This window comes from Passer domesticus, chromosome 4 (assembly GCF_036417665.1).
Source record: "Passer domesticus isolate bPasDom1 chromosome 4, bPasDom1.hap1, whole genome shotgun sequence".
NCBI classification, from domain to species: Eukaryota; Metazoa; Chordata; class Aves; order Passeriformes; family Passeridae; genus Passer; species Passer domesticus.
In genome coordinates this window covers 30,722,737-30,747,290 of record NC_087477.1, presented here as the reverse complement: position 1 = coordinate 30,747,290, position 24,554 = coordinate 30,722,737, and the positions used below count along the sequence as shown (strand labels likewise).

General features: G+C 41.6%; 1 protein-coding gene and 1 long non-coding RNA gene across 10 annotated transcripts in view; one reads left to right on the top strand and one right to left on the bottom strand.

The window, feature by feature from the left end:
* LOC135298838 (uncharacterized) overlaps nt 1–24,554 on the bottom strand; it is a 195,045-nt gene that overhangs the window by 25,846 nt on the left and 144,645 nt on the right. For 6 of the 9 annotated variants that reach the window (XR_010360904.1, XR_010360907.1, XR_010360909.1 and 3 more), the window contains 2 exons: nt 22,413–22,529; nt 19,558–19,736 (listed from right to left, as the gene is read on the bottom strand). This is a non-coding gene — a long non-coding RNA (uncharacterized LOC135298838). Of the gene's footprint in view, nt 1–18,680; nt 19,092–19,557; nt 19,737–22,412; nt 22,530–24,554 lie in introns of those variants that run through there. The other 3 variants (XR_010360911.1, XR_010360910.1, XR_010360905.1) reach the window with 2 other exon arrangements.
* The window catches only part of TECRL (trans-2,3-enoyl-CoA reductase like), a 73,275-nt gene that overhangs the window by 39,927 nt on the left and 8,794 nt on the right, over nt 1–24,554 (top strand). Inside the window, exons 3-7 of the mRNA XM_064416897.1 lie at nt 7,012–7,056; nt 8,362–8,465; nt 20,313–20,428; nt 22,442–22,547; nt 23,629–23,701. Of these exons, the coding sequence (XP_064272967.1) occupies nt 7,012–7,056; nt 8,362–8,465; nt 20,313–20,428; nt 22,442–22,547; nt 23,629–23,701 (444 nt within the window). The remainder of the gene's footprint in view (nt 1–7,011; nt 7,057–8,361; nt 8,466–20,312; nt 20,429–22,441; nt 22,548–23,628; nt 23,702–24,554) is intronic.

The window sequence follows — 24,554 nt, the reverse complement described above, 5'->3', positions numbered from 1 at the left end:
GTGACTATTATATGACTTTATGCAAGGAAAATAGGTGGTCACAGATTTTAAACACTTAAGGCCAATGGGAATAATGAAATGAACAGGTAAACCAGAAGCATTTAGCCAGATAGTCAGTCAGGCTGGGAAGACTTGCTTGGAAGTCTGTGGGAAGTGCATGCTGTCCTGCCTCTGGGCCAGACCCTGTCCTTAGCACTGCTGCTCTTGGCCAGTGTGTCTGGAGACATCCGCTCAGCCAGCTCACTGCCTGCTCTTCCTCAGCCAGCACTGTGGTTGTAGCTTGATGAATTCATGTATTGCAAAAACCAGAGAAATGGATGCTTATGATCAAATAGCTAATTTTTCAAATTCCACATGCCATTAAGAAAGTGCTTTTTTGTGTCCCCATAGCAACCAGAGTTCAAGGTGTCTTTGTAAAACACATGGCCAAAGATCTTCCCTGGAAAGCCTACAAATGAAACAAATCAGAGAGAATATTCAGAGAAAAAAAAGCTGACAAAGAAAAGGGATTTATCCCCAGCTATGGAACCATTAAAAACAACATCCATTTCAGGGGTTGAAATTGAATCTCACTCTGCTGAGATTTTACTGAACACTGGATCTACTCTTTCTACTAATTTCCCATAAAAACATGGATCTAGCTCAAGATCTGGTCCTGCTCTTTAAATATGCTGATACACCCTCTCAAAGGTCCCTCTACCAGGAAAACACAGCCTAGCTGAATGATCCTGGATCCAGAAAGTGCCCTCCCAAGGTCAGCTGTGCCCCAAAGACTTAGCAAGAGGTGGAAGCAGCACACAATTGGTAGCCTGACCCTTGTGAGCCCTGCTGGGCTCAGGGCTCAGTCTGGTGTCAGCTGAGTGTACCTGGAGGGGGCCTGGCCAGAGCTGGTCTCTGCACTGGCTCTGGAAAATAGACCCAGGTGACTGTGCTGGCACTTAGTGTGTCAAAGCATCTCCTGGCCTGCAGCCAAAGAGGGCCTTTTGAGAGGGGCCATGTGAAGAGGTGCTGTGGCCCTGCTTGCCCCAGGCTTGCTGCTGAGAGCTGCAATCCTTCAAGTGGGCTGGTTGTTCAGATTGCTGCTCTCAGCAGCTGCCATTTATTACACTGGAGGCAAGCACAGTAAGTAATCACTTCAGATACTTTCTCTCTTGATCTTGTGGCCGAGCTTAGTTTTACTGTGGTTTCTTTGGTGTGCTTTGCTTTCTGCCATCATGCTCAGGAATCACTCGAGTGCAATGTTAGCACAATAAATCACACAGCCTTTTTTTTTCCAAATAAAAGCAGAAAGCAATAGCTTCAAGTCATTTCAGCATCCTGTTTTTCCTGCTGTCAGCTCAGTGAAGCAGAAGTAGGCAAACTTCAGCCCTGCAAAGGCTGTGGTTGCTAGCATGGTGATGTCTCTATCCTTGTTTTCTCTGAAGTGTTCCTGGGAACACTCAGGGCAGCTGCAGCCAAGGGAGACAACAGCACGACCACTGTCTGAGGACACAGACAAGGGACAGCTGTATTTGCTCAGTGTTTATTGTTCTGAAAAGACCTCAGCAAGTTTTAGGATCATCTGCCTGTCTCTATAAATTATGCACAAAGCCAGCACACTCACACATACTAAAATGTGAATCTTTCCTAGCAAACTCTTCTTATTGCTGCATGGGCACCAAAACTGCCATCTGGTTAAGGTGGTGGGATGCATTTCAGCCATGCTCAGCTCACACGAGCAGGTGCTGTTACGCTTCTCAGCTCATGCACAACATTTTTGTGATCAGAAAAGGGAGGTTGGTGCCGCCGCGGTTCCTTGGAATTTCCACTATTTCTGCAAATTTAAGCAGCATGCTGCTGATGATTGATTATAGTAATTTTGTTGTTCATATCACCCTATTCATATCACAGCAGGTATTGTTTGTAATTATTAAGGCTATTTGTTATTAGAGATGCATGGGTGGTGAAATACAATGAGAAGCAAACAATTTAACTGGTAATAAAATTAGCTGATGATGGAAAGTCAATCTGCTAATTATCTCCAAATTGTGTCTGTCAGTTGTGTTTTGCATTTCTTAGACTCCTCTCTCCCCAGTAGAATAGTTTTCGCAGGTCTGCATTCTGAGCAACACACCGAATTCCTCAGCAAGGGAGTTCTTCATCATGTTATCTTTGTTCTCATACAGGCTCACATAACTTCATAAATACTTTGTGACAAATGGGCATTTGTTTGTGCAATTTACTGCAGAGCAGACAGGACACTAATTTTTTTGTAGAAGATTCTTTATGAAACTTAATAAAAATTAGGTCAATTCCTTCAATTTCACAACTATTGGAAAGTACAAAGTACTTCGATTTCTTAGCTGTTAAATTTTCAAAGCATTTTGTGACATTTAAGTGGTGGAGCACACATTAAGGTCAGCTTGAGTCATGTGGATAGAGTACCCTTGGACAGTGTTAAAGCTGCATAGGGGCTTTTCTTGCTGTTCATGCTTCCTAGGATTGTCTGATTAGCTGATTCATTTTCTAGGATTCTAGTATACAGACAGTGAAGAAAACCCCCCATGTGGGCAGCAAGACCAGTGGAATTTGGTTTTCTGTGCATTTTTGTGCAGTGGTATTTGCAGCTGGGCATGGCACTGAGGCTGTCATTTTAGCTGGTATTTGTATGGTTGTTTGACAGCACTACATCTCCTTTTTATAGCCAGTATTAATAGGTAATTCCATAGTTGGCTATGGGAAAATTAAAGGTGGCTGTCAGTTTTTATGTGTCCTGTCAGTTTGCTTGTATTTTAATTTCTATTTTAAATATGGACAGGTACAACAAATATCCCACACAAATTTAAATATTTTTCCTCAGATCCATTTTTTAAAAGAGATTATTAAAGGTAAACATTGAGTTGCTTTCCAAGCAAATACCATCCTGTTTGGAAAAATTACCATGCCTTAAACATCTTAGAATTAAAATATTTTAAGTATTTTTAAAAATAAATTTATGTTTTTTTAAACGCAAAGTTGGAACAAATTCCTGATAGAGAAGATGGAATATGTTCAAAGGTTTAAGACCTGTCATAATTGCTTACACTTCCAGACTAATGGAAGCCTGTACACATAGATATAACTTTCCCTGAATCATAACAGAATTGTAACACACAGAATGTGTGTTATGTTTATGTCTTTAATAACTCACAGAACTGTAGAACACCTTGGGTTGAAATGGACAAACAGAGATCATCTAGTCCAGCCCTCCTGGCATGATCAGGGACATCCTCAGCTAAATCAAGTTACACAGTGAAGAACAATGAAGTTGATGTCACTTAAATTCAAGGAATTTGTGAATGACTTTTCAGCTGAGGAATGGGCAAAGGTTTGAGGTGCCAACATGCCTGTGGTTGGGGAGTGATCATATTGGGGTCTGAGGCAAACAGCCTTCCTGAGGAGGATAAGTCAGCAGAGTAGAAGCAATCAAAGAGAAATGGAAAACTAGGAAGACATTTCAACAGCTGCCCAATGATGCTGCAAGGAGAGGAGCCAAAGCTGTTTTGCATAAATTACAGAAATGCAATAGATGTGGAGGAACCACAATATTGACTAAACATTAGAGGATGTAAAATTGGCTAAACAGAGCTGTGGTTTGAACCACCATGACCACTCTTACTCTCTGGACAGTCTATGGCTGCTTTTCCAAGTCAAAGCCAGTCTAGGATATAAGTGAGCTGAAATGTTATTTTTACAACTTTGTTCCAAGTGTGAAATACACATCCAAACCCATAAACCCTGCATAAGGGAGCTGAACAGCTCTGCTAACCACAAGGATTATACAGAGACTGTGACCTGCTGTGGCTGAGCTCTGATGCACCGTCACAATGTCGGAAAGTAAATATTAATATATGCCTGATCTTAGATGCAACAGGAGTCACAAGATAAACTTCTGTCACCCGTGGTCTTGGATTGCCATTAATCTCTGCAGGAGGCAGCAATGGAAAACATTAATAAGAAAAAAAATGGAAATTATACACTGCTAAAAACCCCCCAAAACAACCCGGCAAAAGAGAAACCCTTCAGCTTTAGATTGGAAGCAAGGGGAGCTCTGCCAGGTGTGGCAGTGCAGAGAAGCCCTCAGGTGCTGCCCACAGCTGCAGCTGTGCCTCTGCCCTGAGTGAGTGTGTGTGTTTACCCTGTCTGGGAGCAGGACTCTCCACATGCACTCCTGCACTCCTGCTGATGCCAGGTGAAGCTCCTCTGCCAGACAGCCCTGGCTCTGGATATCCAAGAGAGCCATCAACCCTTCATTCTGACAGGCGTTAGCAAGAATTAATACAGGTGACAATTAGTCCCTCGATTTGGTTTCTTTTCTCTATCTAAAGAAAAGAGAGCTTTCCTGCTACAGGAATGAGAGGAATGTGTGTCTGCCATAGGCAGGCTGGATTGGAATAGCTTCCCATACTGCCAAATAGAAATCCAGAGCTGTTCTAGTGAGATTTTTGGAGGCTTCCTGTGGAAAATAGTCATAGGAGGAAGGCAAATAAGTGGTGACAGGTGGGGCCAGGTCCCTTTGTCTGACTGTTACCAAGTGGTGAGCAGAACGCCTAGGAATGTGTGAAATTTCCTACCTGAAAGGAGCCTTATCAAGCTAGGAGAGCAGACTCCTTGTGGGGTCACACTTCTCCCTAGAAAGCAATCCTGTTTTCTGCAGGACCCTGGACAGCTAACACTTGGGAACAGCCTTGCTGACAGTGAATACAGAAAGTGGGAAGCTTTGGTGATCTCACTTGAACCAACATAGAATTGTGTTTGGACTTTGTCCCACACTCCATTTAGCATTTCCACTTGACATTAGCTAGTGGCCCCCTACCAGGAGTGAGAGCAGGGAAGGAACAGCTAATTCCAGATCCTTCCAGAAGAATACACACAGCTTTCCAAGCACGGCCTGGAAACCAGAGGCACACTGATGTAATAACAAGGTCACTGCAGAGGAGCAGCAGCAAAGGCACACTTCCATCTGTCTAAATCTTTGAGTGTGTTTGGACATAATGGTGTACTGAGGCTAAAGCACTGGAAATGTGGGATGACGTGCTTAAATGCACAACCTCTGTTTGCCCTTGTGAAGATTATGAGCCATACCTAAAAGAGCATTGCCACAGGATTGGGTAAATTGACTTTTATTGAAACATACTGTAATATGAAGGGGGGAGCTGGGGGGAAGATTCCAATTTAACACAAATACATTGCATTTCAGGCTCCCAAATAACTATTGATATCTGCTGTCCTGGAGCAAATCATATCTTCCCTGACAAGTCAGACAGCTGCTCCTTCTCTATCTTCCCTTTGTTATCTTTAATAGCCATGGATTGTTGTGGTACCTTGAAAAAAATGTTTGCAACTTACTTGATGGATGTCTCACCTCCTGCTATTAGCCCTGGTTCATGGGTTCATCTAATGCCTGTTCTTGCCTACAAAAGTCAGATCAAGTGCTTTTGAAATGAGTGTGCTGAGTGTCACTGCACAGTGCACACCGTGTACAGCTCCTTCCCCTCCAGCTGGCAGCTGGTGGAGTGAACAAGCTCTCCTCACCACCCTGAAATAAGTTAGGTAGAAACAACCTCCAGAGCTCATCTCCAGATCCAGGTTCCTGCTCAGAACAGGGCCAACTTTAAAGCCCTATAAGACTGTTCAAGGTCATCCCTAGACAAGGCCTGACTATGCCCAGGGAAGGAGATCCCACAGCTTCTTGGGGCAAATGTTTCCACGTTTGATCACAGTCACTGCAAATAATTTTTTCCATTTAGAGGTAGGGGAATATTTTTACCTTAAATACAGGATCACTAAGAGTTGTAAGATACATCTAAAAAAAAAATCTGAGCAATTTCACATAGGCTTTGAATTGAAAAGACAAAGCAAATCTCCTTCAGGCTATCAACTGTCCTCAGGTGTGTCAAAGGAAATAAAAATGTGGTGGAAATGGCTGGAGGTGGTGATATTACCACAGGTTCCTCACTTTTCTCTGGCAATCTTTGCTTCCCCCAAATGTCAGTCAACACCATGGACTATGGAAGTTCTCACCACATTGCTTCAGCTGAGCCCAGAAATGTGCTCAGCCTAAAAAACCTTCAACAGCAAACCAAAGTGTGTGTATGAGTTAAGCAAAGTTACTTGTCCTTGTGATGCAAAGGAGGAGTGTTTGTATTGTCCATTCAGCAGCACAGCTGAAGCACAGCCTTCTGCACAGAGGAACTAAAGAGGTGGCCAAGTTAACAACTTGAACAGCCACGATCCCCTCTGCAGTGTGCCAGTGGCAATTCCCTGCTCACTCTGACACCAAGGGAAACAAATGCAGCTGGAGATCCACACCTGTTTGACCAACCTGACAGGTCTCTGTTCCAAATCACCAAAGGGAATCCAATAACAACAGCCAACTGCTATTGTGCATTTTGGAATGACCTTTAAGCTACAGAATTTAATAATCTACTTCTAGGAAACATCCTCAAATTGATTCCTCCTATCAAGGAAGTCATAAGTCACCCAGTATTAGCTATCCATGTGCTTCTTTCTGTGCCTCTATTTCCCGGATTAATCTGTAGCTGAGCACTAATACCAGCTGCACATCCCTAGTGAGGTTTTACATTCCCAAATGGGAAACACAAAGTCCTGGACCAGACTCTAGCACAGGCATATTTTTAGAAGGAAGGGTGAGGTTGATACATTTAGTACTGAGTTTTGGCAAATACAGTAATAAACAGTATCCTCTCTATATTTCCTAGTGTTGCACACACAAGCTGTGCTGATGGAGCATTCAGCATCGAGACTGGCCCTTCCAGCACTGAAATGGGAGAAGGGATTTGTGCTCTAATGTGTATTGTGTGCTCCTCCCAGCTCTCTTGTATACTCCTTGTATAGATAAGACCAAAAGAAAGATATTTTTTGTTCCATCTCACTTTTGTAGCTATCAGCTGAAAAAAAACACCCCAGAAATTTACAGAAATTTAGCTTTTCTATCGTGAAATTAACAGCCATGCTTTGTGATTGGAACAGGTCCTCAGTGGTACCCATCCCGTGTTGGCCTGCAACTAGAACGCAGTGAGTATTCATATGGCTGAATACAGCCACCTAATATATTGCTAATTACTAATCCACCTAATGTATTACTAATTACTAATCCACCTAATGTGTTACTAATCCTCTGGCAGATTCTCCTCCTCACAGCATTGCTCTCTCTATACGTGTTATTGGGTGAACTGTCGGTACATTCTCATCACCTGACATCAATTATTACCGTACTAGTTTTTGTCATTAGTAAAGGAACCTAATGGCTTTCATAACCACTGAGTGAAATGTTCTAGAATACAGTGCATGATCACACCGTGAAGAAAAGGCAGTTTTAAGCCCCTTCACTCCTTCCTTCCCTCACTGCATTTCCTGTTTTAATATTTGCTCACCGCCTCACCAGAAGATGCAGCCTCTGTGTCAGTCCACAAGTTCTTGGTGGACAGGGCAGTGGAAGATAAAGCTGCCAGAGGTTCTTTGGTGTTTGGTCTGTGGATGTGTAGAATTGCAAAGCCATAGAAAGTGAGGCTGATAGGTGCTAAATTCCATCAACACACGATAGAATCTAACACCCTCACTGATGTAAACAGTCAACAAACGTATATTGAAAGGGAGACCATACAAAAGGAAAAGAGCAAAGAAGTGTTGCAGCCATGGCAACATCCTGTGCCAATGGCTGTTGGATTTTTCCAATAGCCAGCTCACTGTCTATATTAAAAAAAAAAGAAAAAAAGAAAACCAAATATTGTTATTTCATGTGTCTGCCTGCACACTCCAGATCCATTAGGATTGAAGCAGATGCCTCAGAATATGCAAACAGTAATGTAATGCTCAGATACACATGGTCTACCTAGGTCAGACAGCTAGCAAAGAAATCTTGGACCGTGAGCCTTTGCCCAAGAAGTTGCATTCATCATCAGGCACAGCCTGAGAATGCAAATGCTTCAGCAAAATATGTCAGTGAGGGAGAGGCTGTGTAACAGAGACTTTGCCATTAGTCCAGCTAGCCAGAACAAGAGGTGCTCTGTGGAGCTGTCTGTGTGATGGCATGGCCTGTCTCTGATGGGGCACATTAACAGAGCCAGCAGAGTACAACTGTCACACATTGCTGCCCTGTGTCACAGCAGCTCATACTTTTGTTAAAATGGGAAAGGAATAACTCTCATGGAAGAGCTCTGGGTTGCTAACCTGGAGAATAAGTACCAAGTCACCAAAGTAAATCAGAATCCAAGCTGTACCTACATCTGGAGCACCAGCAGGGCAGCCTCAGCACTGTGCTCAGCCCCCAAGAGGGTCCTGCTGCTCATGCCATCTCCTCTCCCATTTTTGTCATTGCAGACGGGCCCTTTTTGAAGGATTCCACCAGCATCCAAAGCCTTGCCGTTTCCTCCATCATTACACTGTATTTTACAGACCTGGGTCAGCAGGTTGGTTGGACCACAGTAAGTATGTCCTTGTAACAGTCAGCATGATACAACTTAACGGGCCATATGTTTTGGCATCAAATTACTTCAACTTCCTCAGCCTGTGCTTCCTTATGTAAAATGGTGTAATTAGATTATCAGCACTCAAAACAGAATTAAATGGAGAGTGAGCCAAGTTATCAATATGCTAACTCTGACTTCCAATTAAAGATTAGAAGGGGAACATAAAAATATTGCCTGAGGAAAAAACCCAATTTTAAAAAACAGTTATAGCTTATCTTGGGCTCATATGCCTGTGCAGAGCTGTAGCCAAATACATTAATTTTCTGAAAGACTCCTCAGCTTTGAAAGTGGAAGGATATTATAAAGAAAAAATGGATCTCCAGTAATCCTGTTACTAATGCAGGAAAATAATTAGATGGAAATACCTTACTCTTTGTTTAAGCAGAGGCCAAGGATTCCAGGCAGAAGATGTCCAGCCAGGCCCAAGAGTAAAAACTTTTGAATCTCCTTGTAAAACAAAAGCATTTTCCATGACAATAGTACCTGTCTTATGATGCAGGTAGACCTGGTTTGACTTTAGTTATTTTCCTATAAGCAACTCCTGGAAGGTCAGGGTGCTGAGAGAGAGGCAGCACATTCCACCCAAACGGGATATAGGGAACTCTAACCCTACAGGCTCCTTTGGGAAAGTGAGAAGTGAATAAATCCTTTCACAGCCCAAAGACAGAAGACGGGTTTGAAAGGACAGTGAAGGAATGGGAGAAGAAGGGACCTTTCCAATTTCCTGCAGCAGGAACTTGTGGAGGAGCTGAGAGGAGCGTCACAATCACTCTGACCAAGCTTTTGCTGCAGTTTGCATGTAGAGCACTAGCTGAAGTAACACACAGCCCACACCTGTACACTGGGCAATGAGATTCCCAATTTCTGCAGTGAGAAACACAGGAAAGGCAGACCTACAGTTCCTGAAAGCCATAAAAGCTATGATGAGACTACTTATGGCAATGGAAAGCAAACCTCTGATTGCTTGCAATTCCTTCAATGAAACAAGTCAGTTTTTTGCTAACTGGCATCATGGCTGTTGGCCAAATTATTAAGCAGCCCACAGATCCCACCCTGTTGACATGGGGGGACTACAAGCCACTGTCCTTCCTTGGCTGTGCCTACAAGGATGGAACTTTTGAGTGTCAGGTGTTTGAACAACTTGCAGGTGATAGTCCCAGTTCCTCTCTCCAACAGGTCACTACAGGCTAGGAAGCATTCCTACAAGACACTTGGAATGGACATGCTACTTTACAGTTCCTTATCTGTTGAAACATACACTCAAGGGGAAGGTTAGTGCCACAACAGTAACCCTTGACCTGGGAAAAGTCAGCCTCTGGATCAGCTCTATAAGGTCACATATCCATCCCAGCTGCACAAGATCACATGCACTTCTCCCTCTCCTGAGCAGCACAAATTCTGGCAGCTTTTAGTCCCTGTGAGGAAGAACATGACCCGTGTCCATCCTTCCCAGCTCTGAAAGGATCCAAATCCCCAGGGGGTCACCAGCAGTTTACTTCAGTGGAGCTAGAGCATTTCCCACTATGTGACCTACCTGTTTTGAGTAGAGGTCTGTGAGTTTACTGAGGCTTTACCCCCTCTTGATTAGTGGCCTACTGGGACCAGACTAATTAATGCTAGTCCCGATTCCTTCATGAATCCATTCCACCACCTCTCAACCATGGAATATCCTTGCAAAGCAAAATTGTGATTACTGCAGCTTCCTGTTTGTTACAATTAAGTAATCTGCAAGAACCTTATTTATTCTCTCTTTTCCTGGTGGTTTATGTAGCCTAAGACAGTAACATAACTAAAGCTTAATATCCCATTATAAATACTGCAGTTATGACCAGGAGTAGGTACTGCAGGCAGTGGCATTTTTTATGAGTTAATCTGCATGCAAAAAGTTGACTCTGTGAGTTTCTGAATATTCATCTTATCCCATTCTGATCCATATTCTAAATTGTCTCCATTCTCAGTGGGAGAAATCTTCTTCCTAGCCACGTCATTTAAACAGTCAAGAGAATTTTATGTTATAGCTAGTCTATAGCAATAGAGAAAAGGTTCACAGAAGAGTGTATTCTAACAACAGCAATTAGAAATGCATTTGTACACAGGATGTGTAGTTTACTGCCATTTTTACTGTCTAGATCTCCTGTGCTCCCATCCCCCTTTTTGCTCGACCAGATTTATGCACACAGTGAGGGAGGCTTCTGATTTAAAGGTTTGACATTTAAATAAACAAAGCACAGAATAAAAATATTCTTATATTGTCAGCAAAATGATAGCTAAGGTACAAAGGGCCACATTGACTCCAAAAATAGATCCAGAAGAGCATGGAGATGTGTTGGTTCTCCAGAGGTCCATGCACTGGGCATGGGTCTGTCTAGGGGAGCCCTCAGCACAGAGTTGGGTTTTCTGGAGCTCTGTCACCCCACTGGAGATCACACTTGAGGACCAAGAACTGGGACCAGTGCTGGAAATTTACACCAAGACAATGACTTCTGGTTTTTAAAATGGGAAAAGAGAATTGACCTCAGCCTCCTGGGAGCAGCACCCTTTCCAAACATGTTGTAAAATAAAAGGTGATGCTGCTGTCTGTTCCCAGAGTTTGTGTATCAATAAGTCTGGGAAAATCAAGAAACTTCACCTTCCCTTTTGGAGCATGGACAGCCTCAGATTTACAATACTTGTCACACTCCACCTTGGCAGCTCAAGGGTTTGTTTTCTCCTTTTGCCTACTTAGTTCCTCTGCAGAGGCTGTCACCTTGTAGGAAGGATGTCTCCTTCTCCTCCTCAGCTTTCCTAGAACATTGTTGCGCAGTGACCAAAATATTTTTGGTGTTCTGTGCTGTGAAAGGCCAGACTTCCCTTGGGCTCACACTACCCCACAGCTCTGAGATTGGCTGATCAGTTTCCAACAAGTTCTAGAGGCTGGATTGCTCTGATGGAGGGAGGGGGACAAACTGGGGTGAGGGATTTGTGATTCTCCTCCACTGGAACAATTTTTTGTCAGTCTCTTTTGAGAAATGAGGTCCTTTTCTGGAATAAAAGTAAATGTTCAAGCTCAGCTGGCTCTTTTAGATGAAAGGAGGCCCTCAAGGCTGATTTCCAGAATATAATTCAGGGACAAAACAAAACCTGTTTCTTAGTACCATGAAATTTGTTAGAACTCTTGCTCTACTCTCCCTTCTTTTATATAAAACAAATATTACCTGAAACACATAATTTACTTCTGCACAAGGCTTACCAATTTCTTTACCCTGCCTGGAGGGCATAGTTGAGGTTTGCTGACTGATGCTGCAGAGATACTAATGGGAGCTCAGTTTATAGATTTGTTCTATATGGCCCTGTAAAGATTTTACCCCCAGGGTTGTTTGAAATTCCCACCACTGGAGTGATGGCTTTTATTTCTAATCTCTATGCAATTTTGGGCCTAAGCATCTTTGACAGACACCTCTTTTTACATAATTGCAATGTGGCATGGTGACTTTTTGAAACATTGCTGGTGTTTAACTGCTAGGAATACACACTGCTGCTGTAGTGAAAAGAAAAAAAAAACAGAAAAAAAAAATTCCATTCTTCTGCTTCAGATTTACACTGCTGGTAAAGCTTTCCTTATTTGAGCAAAGATTGCAATTTCTGATTTATCAGCTTCTGTTGTCCTGTTGCTACCTGGGCCAGCTACCAAAAGGATCCAAATAGAACTGAGAAAACAGCATAGAACTGGAAAAAAAAATTATGACCAAGCCTATGAATTTCAGAAGAATAACCCTGAAACACAGTACTTCAGTAAATATTTTTTGCTACCATGATTTAAAATTAGGGATTGCTTAAATACTTTGACTCCTGAGGATCTTAAAATAGTAAAGCTGGCAGCAGAACTGTTCCACTTCAAATTTTCCAATGAAAAAGATTCTGCTCAATTTAGAAATGTAGAGACTAATACGTCTTTAAACCCAGGAGCATCTTTGAAGTCTGAAAAATCCACATTTTTCACTAATAGATCTGTTCTCTCCTGGCTGGCAAGCAAATTTATCACCAAGTTAGACATTGTGGGAAATGAACAAGGAGCCAGGAAAAAGGGATCTGAAGGGATCTGTGCATGAAGCTCTGTGGTTGTGCACAGCAGGTGGAGGCAGTGGGAGGAGGTGCTGTTGTTCTCTCAAGGGGAAAGCAGCGTTTTGGTCAGTGTGGTTCTCTCATCTTGCATCAAAGTTTTTAGTCCTGTTGGTGAACAGGGGAGCAGCAGTTTGCTCTGACTGTCTGGCACAGCTCAATCCACTGGTCCTGTAAATGTGGAACAGTCCCAAGAAGTCTGTGGGATGATTGTGATAGGAAGCAATTTGCATATTGATGGGTTTGGAATAAAAAACAGCCAAACTTCTGCAGACTCATTTTCTCCACTTTCTCTACACTGAGGTTAGGCTTGGACTCCCCTTGGGCAACAACTTAAGATATTTTCCCTGATTTGGGAACAGAAGAAGAAGAAGAAGAAGAAGAAGAAGAAGAAGAAGAAGAAGAAGAAGAAGAAGAAGAGTCTTCAGTAAAAGTTTATAACCTCTCAATGGGGTGTAAAAGTACAGACAGAATTACAACAGAAGGAAAAAGAGAGGATCTCAGGAGTCTGAAGAAGTGTGAGAACTGGGAATCCCAGCAAACTAGTGAGACATTGTAAAGATGACAAATGTAAGGAAACTCATATTATCACAGCTTAGGAAGGAATTTGAGGTCCAGGTAAGAGAGAGAGATGAGAATCTGTTTGATGCAGAGGAGAATATCACTGAATATGGTTCTCAGCAGATACATATCAGGGTTTCCATATTTTGTGGCCAATTCAGACAGAATTAGTCGTGGGACTAGGACCATACAAATTGAATAACACATTCAGGAAATTGTGGTTACCTGAAAAACTTTGCAGAAGTGCCAAAGAAACAAAAAGTTTGATTCTGCATGGATCTGTGGGTGCCCTAAGAGTAGCTACCAAAGACAGAGAAATTGTCAAACAGGTTTTCATTGCTAAGCCTCTTGGATCAATAGATAATTTGGTATAGAAGATGATCTCCAGGAAAAAAAAGAAGTCACTATTTCCTTGACAGCACGTTTTCCAGCTACAATTATTTGTGATGCAAAGCACCTCTGTTTTACAGCTAACAATTTGTACTTGGCAGAGGTTTCTGCTTGAACACACATTAAGTGTTGCTCCACCTTGGTACAGTTGGCCAAGTCTTGAGCTGATCCCGGTCAAAAGCTGAGAACTTTTAAAAACACTGTGACCTCTCACAAAGGCAAACTACACACACAAGACTGCTCTTATTTTTCATTTAATTAAGTCTAATATTTTTCAGCCTCCAGGGTTATCAGGAGAGAACAGCTTGCCTTTGCCTGATTTCTTGCCATGGTTTTATATTGTTTGTGCCTTTCCTTGGGCCACATGTACTTCTGGCTCTTTGTTACTGCCCAGTGGCAGCATGAAGTGAACTGATAAGAGAAGAGCAGATCTCTGAAACTGCCCAGCTGGCTGATTTGGATTCCTCACATGCTGCTTCTAATGATGCAAACAGTGTTGCAATAATTTCTCTGGTCTCAGCAACAAATGCCACTAGCTCACAATGAGCCATGCCAGAGTGTCAATTTTTCAGTTGCCAAAGGGAATTAGGGAGCTATTAGAAAAATTAATTCTGAGGGTTCTAGTTACTCTTAAGCACAGCAAAGACTGAAAGACCTATGCCTAGGAATGCCCTTGAGTTATTACCGCTTTGAGAGGAAAAAGAAGGTGGAGGGAATTCAGTAAACATAAATAGAACAATATGTTTCTTCCAGTTATACATAACTTTATGCTTAAAGCCTTCCTGCTACTTAAGGAACAAAGAGCTGCATGATGCACAGAGCTGGTAAATGTGGACATTTTCCTATTTGTATTCAGAGTAACTAAGGAGGTTGACATTTTGTCAATCTATGCAAATTTGAGCAGTGTTAGTCCCTCTAGAATGCATAAGCCTGGCACAATTATTTTGTATGGGGAATTTTGCCTGACCCCATCCAGGGTGTGAGGAGAGCACAGAAAAGAGTGAACCACAGGGTGAACCAGTGTTCAGCACAGTGAAACAGAGACTGAACCAGTGTTTGAGAGGACCAGGTGTCCCTTCACCCAAGTCACTGCCCTTGACAAGTCACTGAATTTCTCTGTATTTCAGCTTCCAAAACATTGGTAAGAAAGTAACAGTATTTTCCACTTTGCAAAGTGCTTTGAGGCTTCTGGATAAAAAGCACAGATAAGGTTATTTACAATAACTAGGTGTTTAAAAAGCATTATTTTGTTTTCCTATCTAGATAGCAGATGACAAATACACATTTTAAAATGATGCACATTATAAGGCAGATTTCAAAAGGCTGTCAAAGACCTGGAAAGATTTGGCAGCAAATCTGAACTCACATTGGTGTTTGGTTACAAACAGAACTTGGATTCTTCACTGAATGTGTATTTGTACAAACATATACAACATAGATGTTTGTGTGTGCATAAGAATAACATTTGTTAATTTTCAATAATTTTCCATTTTGAGTGAGAAACCTGAAATGACTTATAGTCTCAGGGAAGAATGTTGACCATGGAAGAAGTGGTCTGATGCCCCAGGTCAGTCTTAGGAGAAGAGACAGGAGAAAGTTGGGATTTCACCTCCCTTATTTCACTGGCCTGACTCAGGGACAAACAGCCTCCATCGCTGTTCACCCCCCAGCTCCTGAAACTGGACAGAGTCAGCTGCAATTTGCCTACAAAATCCTACAGCAAATCCATCCCTATCTCTGGTATTTGCAGTAAATACTGAGCAGCAGCCTGAAATACTCATAGACACTGGGTCCCTACAAAATCGGCCAGACGAGGGAAGTTTCAGGTGCCTCTGCATGCACAATTTAGGTTTTGTGGAATGGATTAGCCAGTTTTATGAGAACTGGAACAAAAAGTAATTGAATATTCAAGCAGCCCTTAAGAACTGTATTACCTGATGCAAAATTGTTGCTGTTGTGGATTTTTGCAAACATGAAAATACAAAACTTTTACAAAGGTGAAGATTCAGGGGAAGTGCTAAAATTATGCCATTATCATCCCCAGGTAACTATATGGCCTTTAATGAGGTAACAAAGTGTATGAAGTAGAAATTAAACTAGAAATTAATGTTTCTTAATGATCATTAGCTCAAGAGTACTTAGGGCTGGGATTGTAAAAGGAGTCTAAGGCAGTTATATGCTAAGTTTAGAGTGATCTGGGGACTTGGGAGGATTTAACTGCCTGTTTCTCTTGGGTTTCTCTGAAATCCCAGCTGTGCTCTGTACACTCACACACAGCAATGGTCTGTTGGTCTGTCTGTCTGTCTGATTGCAGGAGATCCTCCTCTTTGTGCAGTATGTACTGTGCCAGGCAGACCTTGGCTCAGACCTGCAGTTACTGCCTTTGTGTCACATTTATCAGAGAAACTAAGCCGTGTCCATTAGATAATTTATATACTGCAGCTGCTTCTCCATCAGAGTTACCCAGGACATGATTGAGCTGTTTTGCATCTCTTGCTGGGCTGAGGACTACAGACAGCAACCCAAAGTCACTTTCCTGGCTGCAGGCATCACCCTTATCCCATGCCCTCTGCTTCCATCCTGACATCCCGTGGGCAGGGGAAGAGAAAGCATCACAAGCAGCACTGGTGACTGGGAAACTGGCCCTACATGGCATGGAAAGAGTTGCAGGAAAGGGATCAGTGTGAAAGAGGTTGTATGGCCTCTCCTCAGCTCTGCTGCTTGTCATAAATGAGATAATGTGAGACTATGCCAAAAGGCTACAAGATAGGGCGTGTTGTGTGATGTTACAGAAAGGGCAGGTCATAAACACTGCAGAGAGGAATTAGCTATGCCCTCATGTGAAGATACTAATATGTGGGCTGTTCATTTATAAAAATTTGGTTGGACTTTTTTCAGATTCCCTCCACTGCCTGTGTTTACAACTTCCTTTTGTCCTGTTCTGCCTTTTCACAGCCAGTACACATGGTACTTTAACTCACATCAAAATCCTTTCCTCTCTCTTTGGCAGACCTGTTGGGACAGTGTCAGTCACTATGTCAGCCCTAACATCCAGAAAATCCTTCCAATAACTTTAAAGAACTCCTTTCACCTCTGCAGCATTCATACCTCCTTAAATATACCTCACAAGGTCTGGGATTTGAATTCCTGGCTGTTACTCTGTTCAGCAAGGTGTTCCTGGCACAATGAGCTGAATAAGAGATAAGAAAAGCAGGTACAATTTGGTTTATGAAAGATGAGATGCTTTGCTGATTTGCAGATTAGCTCTCCTGTATGGTTTTATCTTTTGTTCCACCATCTCTTGGATAATGGAAACTTCTACTTAGCTCTCTTTTGACTGGTTTTGGATCTCAGTTTTGATGTTTATGTAGTAGATATTTCCAGTTTAGGTGTTACTGAATCAGATCTCTGAGGACTAATGACTCAGGTAGTTAAAGAAGCGTGATTTTAGCACCCTGTATGCTGACCATGTTAAGGAGAGTTTTGATTCCAGAATACTTTCATTTAAGAGCACTTTCTCTATGTTACTGAGAATAAGAGGTCTACAGAGTATATAATGTCAGACACTGGAGAGGAGAGAAGGAAGGAAGAGAACTGGACACTGTGCAAGAAATGAAGAAGAGTGTACAGATGTGGAAAGAAAAAGGCAATCTCCTGTTTTCTTTCTTCAGGTAGTTAATGATGAGCTCAACAGTTAAATCCTATTGAGATATGCTCATTGTTATAGAGAAATACTGCTCCTCCAGGAAAATGTATTTGTGCTTATTATTGATCACCATATTTGGTTGCACCCAATACATCAAAATAATCTAGGCAGGACCACAAGATGGTAAAGAAAAAATAATTTTCTTCTAAATATTGGGGTTTGGTGGTTTTGTTTGTTTGTTTTTCTTTTTTCTTTTTACATTTACACAGGGTAAATGTGCTCTGTGTTTTAAATGATCACTTAAAAATTAAATTATATTTCCTTTTTTTCAGAAACAACAAGCTACAATGTTATTACTTTCAGGCCTTTGTTTAAAAATGTGATTAGTATTTTTGCAGAATGTGTCAACAGGGATTACTATTTTGAGCACCTATAAAGATGATGGGTTGAACTGATCCTTGACACAAGAAGTAACTCCCCAAGCCCAGCAATTAGTCAGCTATAGGATGAGTGTGAAGATACTAGTTAGGCTTAATTGCACATAATCATTGAGAATCAATATTAAAAGAATGGTGCTTGTCCTTTATTGCCAGTGGGTAGAACCAATAATTGTAATGTTGTGTTAATTTAAGGCTGCTTTCCTGTTCACCTGCTTGAATTCATGGGAATTTTTAGCAGTTTCTCTGCCTGCCTTTCTGAAACTCGTTTTTCATTTATGACAAATTTAAAATCAGTAGGCCAGAGAATGAGAGCAGTGATCACAGCATGGGAGATGCAACAGAAGGAAAGAGTCTGAAAGTTATCTAAATTAAAGTAAACTACAGCAAAAACTACTGCAGAAAATAGAGCTTCATCCTCTAAAACACAAAGCTACTGATTTAACTATGTGCCAATGTGACTCAGTTATGACAAAGGCAAACACAGTCCTGTCTCCAGACAGTGCCCAGTGTGATTGCAAATCTCATGGCTGACCTGCACCGCCTGCCTCCACGTGGGTGATGTGACTGACACGCACACAAGACTGAACCCTGTCCCCACCCTGAGCATCCTGATGCTGCTCCCCTCCACAAACCCCAGCTCAAGAGCTGCTGTGAGTGCTCTCAACTGCTGCTCTGAGTTGCACCCATGCATTCCCCCTTCCTACATCAAACCTCATCACAAGGATTCAGTTCTTTTGTGTCTGGCACATTGGCTTTTAAAAAGAGACTGGATTTTTTTACTAAATCTCGAAACTCTCCTTCTTTCAACATCTGAAATCAGTCAGGGCATGAGGGGGGAGCACTTGGTGCAATGACAAGTAAACACAACTTGGTGCTAAGTCCTGCCAAACTCTTCCTGGCAGCTTTGTAATGTGCTTGTGCCAAACAGATGTTGAAAGCTGGCAGCTATGGATGTACTTTGTGGTGCAGCTCATGGCAGAGAGAAAAATCTACACTGAACAAAGCAGCTCATTCCAGGCTCTTCCCCTGACCTGCTCAGACCACACTACCTGCCCCTCTGTCCTCTACACACCATAGTCCAGATTTAGTGTGTTAGGCTTAAATAGCAGAGGCCATCCCTTACAGCATTTGCAGAGTGCCAAACACAGTGGGCTCACATTTTGGAACAGACCCATACAACTGCTATCAGGAGAAAATTCTAATATGCCCTTGGCTGTGAGGTATTCCACAATGAGTGCTCTTGGACTCCTGGATTGAATATTTTTACACACACACAAACACACACCTGCTTTTGGGATCATGCAGAGTCTAAATGGAGCACAGGAGTCATGATGTCACTTGGAACAAAAGGGAATTTGATGTTCCCCTGGTAGAGAACACTTAAGTCTGTTCTTACTTTTGGAGACTGTCCTCTTATGAATGAATTACATTTCAAAAGGTTTCCCCCTGTAACATAGGAAAAGGGAACCTAATTGCCAGATATTCCTGCAGGAAAACCTTTCTCTTTCAATGTTCTTACAAAGAGTGATTAGAAGAACAGCCCTGGGGGGCTAAATACTAGTTCTATAAAAGGTGGTCTAAAGTCAGTGTTGCTTCCTTAAACCACAGGTGTTTATTCATTACAATTCTATAGCAGTGCCAATAAACACCACAAAGCCAAATAACCCAACAGCTATAAATCTTTCTCCCTGAAGCAATGATAGGCACTTGAGATACGATTTGCCAGTCCTTGTAAATGTGTAGGACTACACTACTTCCATTTTATTCTGGGATTCAGTCCAGTGGTCAGTGACAGGTGATCAAATCCAGATCTCTCATCACTCTAATGTCATTTTATTTCCTCCATCTGTGTGTGGCTTAAGAATGTTCCCCAACAAAAAGCAATAGAGACTGTACCCAACCAAAGTCATACCTCAAAACTGAGGGTGGCTCATGTCATCTCCATGACTCTGCCTTCTCTCCCTGCCCCTTCTCTCAGCTCTCTGTGCCTAGCAGGGGTGACAATGGTGAGATGAAATGATTTCTTCTTTGTTTTTGTCACAGTAGGGTAAGTTGTCCAGTCTGCCCACCACAGGCTATTTCTGCTGGTGCCTGCACAGGGAGGAGAACCACACAGTAACCAAAAAAGAGCTCAAAGCACCATGCAGGCTGGTCCTGCTCTTCCATCCTCCATCAAATTTCAGCAATGATAGCCTCCCTTCCAGATGACTCTGCAAGCTACCAGGATTCAAAGCTGTGTTTGTTTCTGTCATGCCTGGTTTACTTTTAACTGATGTACCACTTAATTGCAAAAAGCACTGGCAGAAAGCAAGCTGCCTTCAGTTTCTTGGCCTTGTTTTTCAGTGTTATTTAGATGCCAAATAGGCACCTGATGGCACAGCCAAAAATATAAAGAGAAGATAACTCTGCTTTTGACCACCTTCCATGAAGCATTCCTGACTGGGTTAATGTTCTGCACAGAAACCTGTCTCTCATTTCCTAGATGGATTTTACTCCTTTGCTAAAGAGACTGTAGAAGAATCCCTTATGTGTCATTTAAGTTCTGAAAATGAAGCCAAAAGTCATTTGAAGGATGAATAGGGGTTGTGGATAGGGGTATTCTTTTTCTCGCAACTTTCCTGATATAATTTTCTACTCTGCCACAGCTATTTTATTTTTCATTTCTAGTTTTTTCTAACAGAATACACCGGGCCTCTTCTCATATATCTGCTCTTCTACATTCGCCTCTCGACTATTTATGATCAAGTGGAAAGCAGGAAGAACTTCCGCCACCCAGTGGTTCAGTAAGTGACACTTGTGGGAATTATCTTCCCGGATCATGAGAAACCAAGGGGATGGAGACTGCATTTCCAGAGCTCAGGAAGTTACAGGGGGTGTGAGGTTGCCTGCCTGGTGTCAGATTCAGTTATTACCAATACCTGTGCGTCATTTTAGCACCACTTGTAAGCTTGACAAAAAATGGGATCCCAGTAATGGTCACTGCCCTGGTAACCATGGAGATGCAGTGTTTTCCCTAAATACTTTGACATCAAATCAGAAAGTGAAATAATAATCACAATGGATAGAACCCAAAGTCATGCTTGACAGAGAAGACAAGACTTCAGGTGCCCCACTCCCAGTTGCCTTAAAGCACATTCCTGCACTTGAGATGAGCAGCATCAGCATCCAGCATGGAAGTTACCTACCCCCACACCAGCTCTCACCTAGGCACAGGAAGGAGGAAATTCAATAGGTGTGCATGTCATGAACTAGGTCAAGAAACTCGACAGAAGCATCTCCACAGAACGGTGGTAGAATGCACCAGGCAGTCTGGGAACTTTCACACTTAAAGGAGCTTTCCTTCAGTGGAGTTGTCCCCATTCTGGGTGATTAGTGCCTGGCAGAAGGGTGGCAAGTGATCAAGGAAAGCCTGTCATCTGCATAAACTGGACCATTTATAGGAGGGTACACAGGCACCTAGGAGGCTCAAATACTGAACAACTTTCCCCCACATTTTTTCCACACTGTGATTGCAGAATCAGGGGAACTGGTACACAGCAGAGAAATACAGTGAGTGTAATAATGCCATTTACAGATGGAGGAACAGGCACTTGGAGAGACATTAAGGGAGTTAGTGGAGCTGGGAATGAGAACACAGAATAATTGAATTCAAATCCAGAGCTGCAAGATACTTGTCTTCCTTCTCTTGTGCATACACTTAAAAGGAGAGAGTTTTTGGCAGCACAGAAGAACCTGCAATGCCTTTGCCTTCTTTTATGTGGGCAAGGGTTGTGCAGAATCCTGCCAGTGACCACTCCTTAACAGGTTCATCTGAGGTCCCCATCCTAAGCCAAATTAATTTTAAAATTTCCAGCAAAGCTGGAAATTTGCTCCAGGCTTTGGATAAGTCGTTAATTGTTCGAAATTCTCTTAGCTCAACTCTCTCTGGTTTAATTACTTTGAAATTGTTTAATCTTTGACTTTAGCTACCATACACAATGCATAATAAAATTATTTGAGAATTCACATGCTGAAAAACGCTTTTCATTTATGTCTTATAATTGGTTTGCAGCAAGAGGGGCTATGGTAGTACAGTAAATGTAACCAAGATAAAATGCCATCAGGAATCACTCCTGACATTTGTTTCTGAAACTCAATCACTGGGAGCTGCAGCTCATTCTCGGAAGCAAATCAGCAATGCCTGTTATTGTTTCATAATCTTCCTCAAAAGAGAATCAATATAATAATTTCTACCACAATTGCCTCATTTCTTTATAACAGGCAACGAAAAAGCCATCAGAATGGATTAACTTGCAACAAAATCTCATTTTGCGTCCACAAGGAAATGAAACACAAACTACCTCCATGCAGCTACTTGAGTTGGCAAAGGACAAGGAAACCATTCAGAAGATATTCAGAATGTTTTTAAATGTCAGACACATCCTACAGGAGCATTAAGGTGGCCTTAAAATGTGGGAGACATCTTTTGGAAAGGCGCGTCAGACGCCTGGCTGTCCTGTCTAAATGCCTTGTCAGGACTATGTATCACATTCACAGCTCGAGGAGCTCTTTTTATTTCAAGGCTAGTAAAAATAAGTTGCTTCCCTGCAAAATGCAAGCAACTTTGTCTAACACTGAAAATGATTCCATCAATCTTTTGTTCCAGATGCTTCAATTAAGACAGTATCTTAAATCCCACAATTTTAATGTGACTGCAGTTTTGGAATATTAGTTCTTATTCCTTTCATGACATTAACGGTGAAGTAATAAAAACAATCTTTCACTTACCTTAATTTCCTTTTTTTTTCCTCTTGCAGCTTAGCCTGCTTCTGTCACTGTTTACACTACATCAGACATCTTCTGGAGACATTATTTGTTCACAAGTTTTCGGAAGGGCACACTCCTCTGAAAAATATGATAAAGGTGACAATATTTTTATCATCTTGTGTAAGAGAGAATATCCTCATACCAAAGAAGTCCTTGGAAGAAGATAGGGAAATAAAAATTAATTTATTTTGTAGCTCCAGGAATTATGTTTAGTGAAAATACAGATAACAGGACGGATTTCAGGACCATGTCCCCAAGGACATAAATTGAAATCAATGTCCATTTTTGCTCCTGCATGTAAATGTCCACCTCGACTCATTCACCCAAGGGGCTGATTGTCAAGTCCAGGATATTTTTCAGACTGAATACTATTTTATGGTGATAGCTGCTGCTGCAACATCTAGCAATGTTGACAGAAATCATACACTGCTTCCTTGGTGCAGTATAAATACAGAGCAAGAAGCAGCCTTGTGCTAGAGAGTGAAAATCAAATTACAAGTAGGAAAAAACCATTCTCTTTCTATAGATGGAGGCCCCAGGCAGGAAGATACTGAGCTGGCCAGACCTTCTCTCTTCCAAAGCCTCCTGAATTTCAACAATGTGTCATTACTCACAGGCCTTCTTTTATTTTATTTTACACACTATCTTGGCCACTTTGTATCACCCCTCCATCCCATTCAGTGTGATGTAAAGACCGTCCCTTTAAACATTTAGGATTTTGGTGAAGGAGATTAACACATGGCTACGATATAGGGCTTCACTTTTACTCTTTCTTGTTTTGTCTGGTTCAGTGTTCTGTGTGTCTTGCTCTATCTTGCTTGGAAATGCTGAATTTCAGGTACAGTAACAGCTCAGCTGTGTTAACCAGCCCTAGTCTTTTAATAGCACTGCTCATAGAAATGTAATCTTCTGCAGTAAAAGGAGAAGATGAATGCCAATTCCTACAACAGGAACAAAACACATTCAACACACACACACAAAAAAAAATCTACACTGTGTCCCAAATTTTTTTACTGACTTCACAGCAACTTAGAAAGATATGTATTCTAAGACTCACAAGCAACTGCAAAGCCTTTCAGTGGTCACCCAGGTTTTGCACTTGGCAGAATTTATACTTTGAAAATTACAGTTTTCACTTCCTTATTGCTCTTTCAAAAAAATGATCTGTCTGTTCCAGGGCTGTGCCTTTTACTGGGGATTCACATCCTGGATCGCATACTACATCAACCACCCCCGGTACACGCCGCCATGTAGGTATGGGTAGGACACAAAACTGACAAACTCCCTTTGAAAAACTCTTTGCCGTGTAACCTGAAGTTCTCCAAAATCAAGAAATGGGTCTCTCATGAAATCATATGACTGACTCTTTGTGCCTGTTCAGCAATGGTCAGTTGCTGTCCAGTTTACAAACAGGACATTTTGGACAAGCAGAGAAAACACAAAGATCAATATAGTTTGCTCATCTTCACAATATTTGTGTTAAAGAAGGGAAAAGAGAAATAGAGTTGGTTGTATTTTCTTGGAGGAGATATTTATTTGCTAAAGATACATCCTTTTCATGAAAATTAGTGGTTTTGTTGTTTTTTTTTTTGTTTGTTTGTTTGTTTTTTTTTTTTTTGTTTTTGTTTTTTTTTTTTTCCCCTGAGAAACCAGTAAAAATCCATCACATACTGCTGGTAACACGAAGATTTTTTTTTTTAATTTTTGGATTTCATAAATTGTTTCATTCCCTCTCATCATATTTTATTGTTGCACTGCTGTTTCTTCATGATTTTTTTTAATGTTTGCCCTCTACGCTTTTGTTTCTTTTGAGAATAATTGGCAGAGGTTTTATTTTCTGCTACTTTACTTGCTGTACCTTAGTCTTTGTTTTTCTCCGTATCTCAGATTTATATATGAACTTCAGGGAAAAAGCATTTGCTTTACTATCTTTATTTACACTTAGTTAAATTGCTACATTTAAAAAAAAAATTCTCCTAGATGACACTTGCTTTTCTTTCAAACTAGCACAAAAGCTCTATTTCAAAATTGTGTGATTCATTGAATGACAGTTGGATTTGGTGTGGCTTTAACAACAATGCTGCAAACAATGCAGAGACCTCC